This window comes from Lygodium microphyllum, chromosome 3, assembly GCF_053477565.2.
Source record: "Lygodium microphyllum isolate KBCC chromosome 3, Lygodium_microphyllum_v1.1.10, whole genome shotgun sequence".
Taxonomy (NCBI): domain Eukaryota; kingdom Viridiplantae; phylum Streptophyta; class Polypodiopsida; order Schizaeales; family Lygodiaceae; genus Lygodium; species Lygodium microphyllum.
Window position 1 is genome coordinate 66,826,689 of NC_141137.1, and position 7,054 is coordinate 66,833,742.

The 7,054-nt window shown below is 36.9% G+C and overlaps 1 protein-coding gene across 1 annotated transcript; it reads right to left on the reverse strand.

Moving 5' to 3' along the window:
• Positions 1-760: 760 nt before the first annotated feature.
• On the reverse strand, positions 761-3,224 carry LOC148038448 (uncharacterized). The gene is made up of 4 exons (XM_087675423.1): positions 2,649-3,224; positions 1,935-2,094; positions 1,419-1,596; positions 761-1,106 (listed from the first exon to the last, which is right to left on the reverse strand). The coding sequence occupies exons 1-4, from the start codon at positions 2,730-2,732 to the stop codon at positions 905-907; spliced, it is 624 nt and encodes a 207-aa protein (XP_087531549.1). The 5' UTR covers positions 2,733-3,224; the 3' UTR covers positions 761-904.
• Positions 3,225-7,054: the final 3,830 nt, after the last annotated feature.

Sequence of the window (7,054 nt, forward strand, 5' to 3'; positions counted from 1 at the left end):
TGAGAATCCAAACTATGATTCTTTTTTTCTTTGGCAGATCCTTAAGACATTTGTAAAATCATGATTTTCAACATTTTTTGAGAGCCACCACATTTACCTATAAAATCAATATATGTCATGTTGCACAAGAATGATTGACAAATTCAAATTAGCTTACTTTGCCTCACCATAGCTTTTGAAGGAGGCCCTTTCAATTTTTATCACCTTAGTTTAAGCTATTGCCAAGTTGGGATTAAGTTTCTAGATTGAGACTATCACATTATTACACCTCCACAACAGAAAAAATTCAAATAGTATTTATGAATCAATGCAAAGCATGATCATAAGCACCCCCAACCCCACTTTCAAGTTGTATTGCAATTTCAAAGTAAAAAAGGAACTTTTAAAATGGGAATGACCCATTTTTGTTGATAAGAAGATTATTGCGAAGTAGATATCCTAGATATACAAGGTATGTTCAGCATGCATGATGGAAATCAAGTCAGTAATGGTCAAACACACATTATTATGCATAGTTAATGGAAATCAAGTTAATAACGATCAACCTAAAATTGTCCAAAATGGTTTATGGAATTCAAGTCGATAATCATTTAAAAAACATGGAAATTTGATCTCCATGTTAAAAACAATAAATTTCATTTAAGATCTAGTGGCTAATCCTAATTATAAGCTTATGTAGTCACACACTTTGTACAACTAACCCCACTAGAGGGCTATCAAAAGTTGAAATTTTTTAGTAAAAAAGTATTTATATGTACATTGAAGAAAAGATGAGATTAAATATAGCTAGAATACCTTCTTTTGGAGCTTTGATTAGAGCAGAATTTTCAAACAAAGCATTTTCTCTTGAAAATCCAAAAAGAAAGCAAAACTTGAGGATGAAACCATTAACAGAGAGGAATTATCAACGTAGGGTAGCACACGCCTTAAACTTGGGTGGTTGATGTAGATGGCGAGCTTGAGCTGAATTCAAGATTCCCCCAACTCTAGGTTTCACTAATTTCTTTAGATGAGTAGAATTGACTACATTACTATTAATCATATTGCTACAAACAGCACCACAATTCCTTACTAAATCTGGATGTCTTGATTTTCCAATAACAAGCCTGCATTTCCATTCAAATAAAACCAAATTCATCAATTTAACACATGAGGTTTCTCAATTTCCATTGTTTCTGAGGTGCTATGAAAATAGATTGACCAATTTAGATGTGTACTCTGTATATAATCCTAATTATTACCTCTAAAATCAATAAGGTACATTAAAGTGATGAGCATTCCATGACCATGTATGTGTTTAATTGAAACAATTGCATCATTATAAGTCTACAGTATTGAGTTTAATTATATGCCCTTCTAATTAGTGCAATGACACATTATGACTAAATATATTACAAATTTATGCAAAAATCACCTACTTCTTTTTCAATCTGGATGGGTTCGATGGATTATCAACAATCTTATCCGTATTTACACCAATACTAGTTACACAAGGATCGATATGTAACCCATCAATATTAGAATTAGCAGAGGTAGTATTCAATGTTGAATCCTCCTTGATTGAGCTAGAAGGTTCCCCAATAAGGATAGCTTCACCTGTGTATCATTAAAGCTTGCATTCAATTAGCACTTGAATTTAATGGCAAACAAGTTATGTACCATTTGTAAGCTTTTTATTCTTTTATTCTCCCTAACTGAATACCATTTTCTAAGGATATGAAATATTCAAAATTATCACATTACACCTCTAGTTATTAAAATTATATATCTTTTACTTCAAATATGTCCTTTGAGACCATCCATAATGTCCGCCTCTGAACCTCACAACTATGAAAGAATGTACTATTTCAATGCAATTCAATACTTCAATATCCATCAAACATTGTAGATATGTGTGAGAGAATAAAGCATACATAAGCATTCATGCAACATACCAGCTGTACCAATTCTGCAAGTAGATGAGGATGATAAGAGATGATTGAGGCGTGTAGAGTACTCTTGGAGCTTGGCCTTGCATTCTTGGAGCTCCTTGCAAAGCGCCTCCAAGTTCCTCTTACATTCGGCATGAATTTTATTAGCTTGTTCGTCTGTGACCTATATACACACATGCAACACATTTAGATTGAATCCCATTACACTCAAAATTCAACTACCTTCACACGATAAATTCACACATATATTACAAATCCAACACAACCATAGGATATTTAACACATCATATCAATGAGAGATTATATTTGCAAACATGTATAGATTCCATGATAATGGCCAAGATTATCTACAATGTCACATTTACATGATGTGCATGCATTACATCAATGAGGGATTACCTCATTATAGATTTCAAGTAAAATGAGATTGATACACAATATATAGCTGGTCACACACTAAAATCCAATTTATATACAGACTATAGATAGAAGTTCATGAGTATTAAGTTAGCATGCATTTCACATACACAATTTATTCGAGATGCATTGGGTGTACATGCATAATGCAACATTGCAATCATTTATATTTCAAATTCATGTAAGGGATAGAACAATGGAAGAAGGTAGGTATTACTCCATCAAAGTCTCTTAAGAGGTAATGAGCAATGAGCTCATGATATCAATGAAAGCCATGCTAATCAATTAGAAAGCAAGTACCTTTTTGACATAGAAGTTGCCATATTCCATGTTTGTGGTGCTCCAATGATCAGGGAGCTCCACCATGTTAGCCAGAAGCTTCATTTTCTCAGGCGGATGCGACAATCTCTCCTTTTAACAGAAGCAAGCTGACAGGATGATGGAAGACATAGAATATGATGGGCACTAATACAGACGTCCAGCAGGCGCAGGCATGGTTAATGGTGGGTATCAGTGATTAATCACTGGCTCGCGGCGGATGCAGACGGCCAGCAGCTGTGATTGTTTTATGAATGGTGGTGTGCCATCGTCAGCGATTAATAGGCAAAATCACGGGCGCAGGTTGATGATCAATTCTGCTGAATGTGGGTTGGCAATTTGCTGGAGTCGGTGGAGGATGCTGTACGTGAGGCAGCGTGATTATCGCCAGGTCGATTCAGTCTCTGAGAGTAGTTTTGTTTAGGATGTAGATGGATATGAGCGAGAGAGAGAGACACAGACACAGAGAGAGACACAGACACAGAGAGAGAGAGAGCGAGAGAGAGCGAGAGAGAAGCGCTGCGCGCGCGCGCGCAAGATCCACAGTCGGTTAGACGACAGTTTCGGTTACACAACCATTGTCCGCATTATCGTCATTTATAATCTGCCTAATATCACTTACTCTAACCTATCCTTAAGTAGTGATCTAACGCTAATTATCGTACACATTTTGCAAGGAGGAGTATGTATACCAAGAGTGAGTGAGTGAGTGACAAAAATACTACAATAAGAGCTCCTTCCCTCCAATGATGCTTGTTATTCTTTTTCGTCTCTTTGCTTGCTTCTCTTCTAACCATTCTCTCTCCTCCACACTGTCATTGAGAAACACCATGGCTTCAAGATAGGGTTTTTAAAGATAAAATACATCCATGAGAAACCTATATTTTGAGATTTTATGTGACATATTTGAGCGAGAAAGTTTACATCTATGCGTGATCTCAAGAGAAGATGAAACGATTGATCATGTGCATTGCTATGGTCAATTTTTAGTTCCTTAATCAGCCAAGGGGTCCACCTTATAGAACATGTAAGATACCAAGTGAGTTCAAAAGAAAGGATATTATATTTAGTAAAATTTATAGGATTATATTTACAAATTGGATTGTTAAATTACAATTTGAAAAAAATCTGTAAGTTTAGTAAAGTAAAAGGGCTCATTTTAATACCTTAGAGCATGTAAAGAAATGGTATTTCTTAATATCCTTTGAACCCATGCTATATATATCATTTCTTATAGGTGGACTCCCCAGGCTTAATCATCAAATTTGTATGCAAGAGAGAAAGGGAAAGAGAAAGTCTAGATGAGAAATTATGGTGTGTGTACTTTATAGAAGCAAAGAAAGAGAGTAAATTTTATCATTCAATTACTTTATTTGGCTTATTTTCTTTATATACACATATACATATACATATACATATATGGAGCTTAAAAGAGAGGACAAGAGGGAGAAGAAATCGACAGAAAGCTAGAGAGAGATCAATAGAGAGAGGAGGGTGATAGAGATGGGTGTGAGGTCTTTTAAACATAAATATTAAATTGTCTCATATGACAAATATGATTAGAGTTAAGCTCCCTGTGCATAGAGGCAACCAACGATAACGAAGGCATTCGTTATCGATGTAACCATTTTCTACTTAAAAAACTCCTCTAAGCACAATGTCTTTCACACTTGGTTCTCTAGCCCTCATTTAACTTTAAAAACCCGTAATTTTTATGAGCCAAGTACACCAACTCCAATGTATGAAAGGTATTAGCCTTTTTGTCTTCAATATAATCTAATATGTTTACCATAGAAAATATTGCAACAAGAACACTATACACTAATATGAGCCTCCATGTCTTCATAATCTTCTAAGGAACCCTAGGCTTAGTCCATTCCTCTTAATGAGGATCTCAAGCTTAAGACATGTACTTGAAACATTGTTGAAGACTTCCTTGTGTAGAAGACATGAGGTCAAGGTTAACTACCAATCAAGGAACTTTCATAGATGAATAATTAAAACTTTTAAGTGGGTGTGCCACAATGAGCACATAAGGAAAATATCACGCTCTCTAATGTTTACTTGTCTTCATTATAATGTGTAAAAGCTCACTCTCTCTAAAGAGAGATCATAGGGAAATGCAACACAAGGGAGACCCAAGGTGATCCAAAATCTAACTCATACATCACTCTAATATCCAAAGCACATGGGATGCAAGCCAAGTCCATATGCACTAACTGTGGAATGTAAGTATCAAGGGTTATGATTACATGCATTGCAACCACATTGAAAATGTAAAGAAATATTAGAAAATTAAAAAAAAAACACCACAAAATTTTACTACTATTATTGGAGAGTGAAATGACAACCATAAAATTATATTACATACATTATAACCACTTTGAAAATGTAAAAAATGTTAGAGAATCAAACGACAACCATAAAATTGTGTCCATCTAGTATAATTAGAGAGTGAACATCTTCTCTCTACCATGTAATGTCTTCTTTCACCATCTTTCGACCCAATCCTTTTTTCCTTCTAGGGTTCTTAAGCATGTAAGCCTTAGGATTTTGCAAACCAAAACTCAAATATGATTACCCACATTTGTAGAAATAAAATGCAACGTTCCATTTAAAAAAGCATTGATACTGGTAAGCATTATAACTTATGCACAATTTGAAATACTAGATAATTTTTTAGCTAGGTTTTAACACAATCATATAATGAAGAAAATATGGGACTATTATATGATGGCCTCTAGAAAATGCAGGATGTATTATTATATTAAGTTAAGCAATTGATTAGTGAAATATTTTTACATACAAACACTACAAGGAAACACAGCCATAGCAATGGTCATTTCCAACGTGAATTGGCAGTGTAACTAACAACAACTTGCAATGCTTTGCAACGATGGACATAGCGATGCATTGCGACATTAATTGCAGCACATATAGTGATGGCATATTTTTAAAAAAAGTGTCAAAAACCTGAGCATGTCATTTTCATAGCAAATGAGCAAAAGATAATGAAAGAGAGAGGAAGAGAGCTCAAAGCATAGAGAGAGAGAGAGAGAGAGAGAGAGAGAGAGAGAGAGAGAGAGAGAGAGAGAGAGAGAGAGAGAGAGAGAGAGTGTGTGTGTGTGTGTGTGTGTGTGTGTGTGTGTGTGTGTGTGTGTGTGTGTGTGTGTTGTTGCCACTGCCATCCACAAATAAAAAGGAGAAGAAGGAGGGAAGACCTTAAGGAAAGGAAGAAGGAGGAAAACACAAATGGATTCTTCTTTGAGCCTTTGAGGTAGGTGCATTGTCTCTTCTCTCTTGGTTTATCTATTTTCTTCTCTTCTCTCTTTCCTTTTTTTTCTGGATAGATGCATACAGAGAGGGGGGGGAAGGAGGGAGGGAGAGATAGATAGAGAAAGAGAGGGAGAGAAAGAAAAATAGAGAGAGGAAGGGATAGAGAGGATGAGAAACAAAGAGAGAGAGGGAAGAGAGATCAAAAGAGGGAGGGAGAAAGATTGGAGAGAGAGATTGAAAGAGAGAGAGAGGGGGGGAGCGAGGGAGATCAAAAGAGGGAGGGAGGGATAATAGAGAGAAGAGAGAGAGGGAGGGAGAGGGAGTGAGGGAGAAAGAATAGAGAGAGAGAGAGAGTGTGTGTGTGTGTGTGTGGGAGCTTTCGCTCAACCGCCAAGACCCACAGACCGCTTATTACTTCAAGCATTCCAAGCCAAGCACTAATGGCTACCTCTCACATAGCCGATACGCTACCTATCCATGAGTGTAGTGAGCTTACCTCCATGCCGATCAAGTTACTTCCTCTCCTGCACACTCCGGTAGCTCCACGATCCAAGTGCAAGCTTCAAGCAAGCTCTATCCTCAAGCTCCACGCTCCAAGCTCCATCGCTGCGACCAAGACATGAGAAGAGAAAAGACAAGAAGAAGATAGGAGAATATGGAGAGCTTCTCCTTCCTGGTCCCTCACCCTGACACACACTCTCTCACACTCTCACACTCCCTCACTCAAGCACAAGCTCAAGCAAGCAAGAAGAAGAAGGAGAAAAAGAAGAGGAGAACCGCTTTTGGCCACACACAAAAATAAGCTTCTCATGCACTTTTCAACTTTATATATAAAACCCTAAATCCCTTTTGGGTGGTCATCCCCTTATCCCCTTTTTTACATGGCCCTAGGCCCTTTTTCCCATTGTCCTTCTATCTTCCTAGCTTCCTTCCTACCGCCTCGCCCATCTACCTTTACAAATTGTACGGGTGAGAGCCCGGCACTCTTTAAATTAAACCATGATGCGCTTAACCTCTTTTACAAAAGTATTGACTTGCGCTTTTTCTTGTGCGTCTTTTTCCTTTATTTAGGACTTGTCTACACTTCTTGTGCTTCCATATTTTTCTTGGCG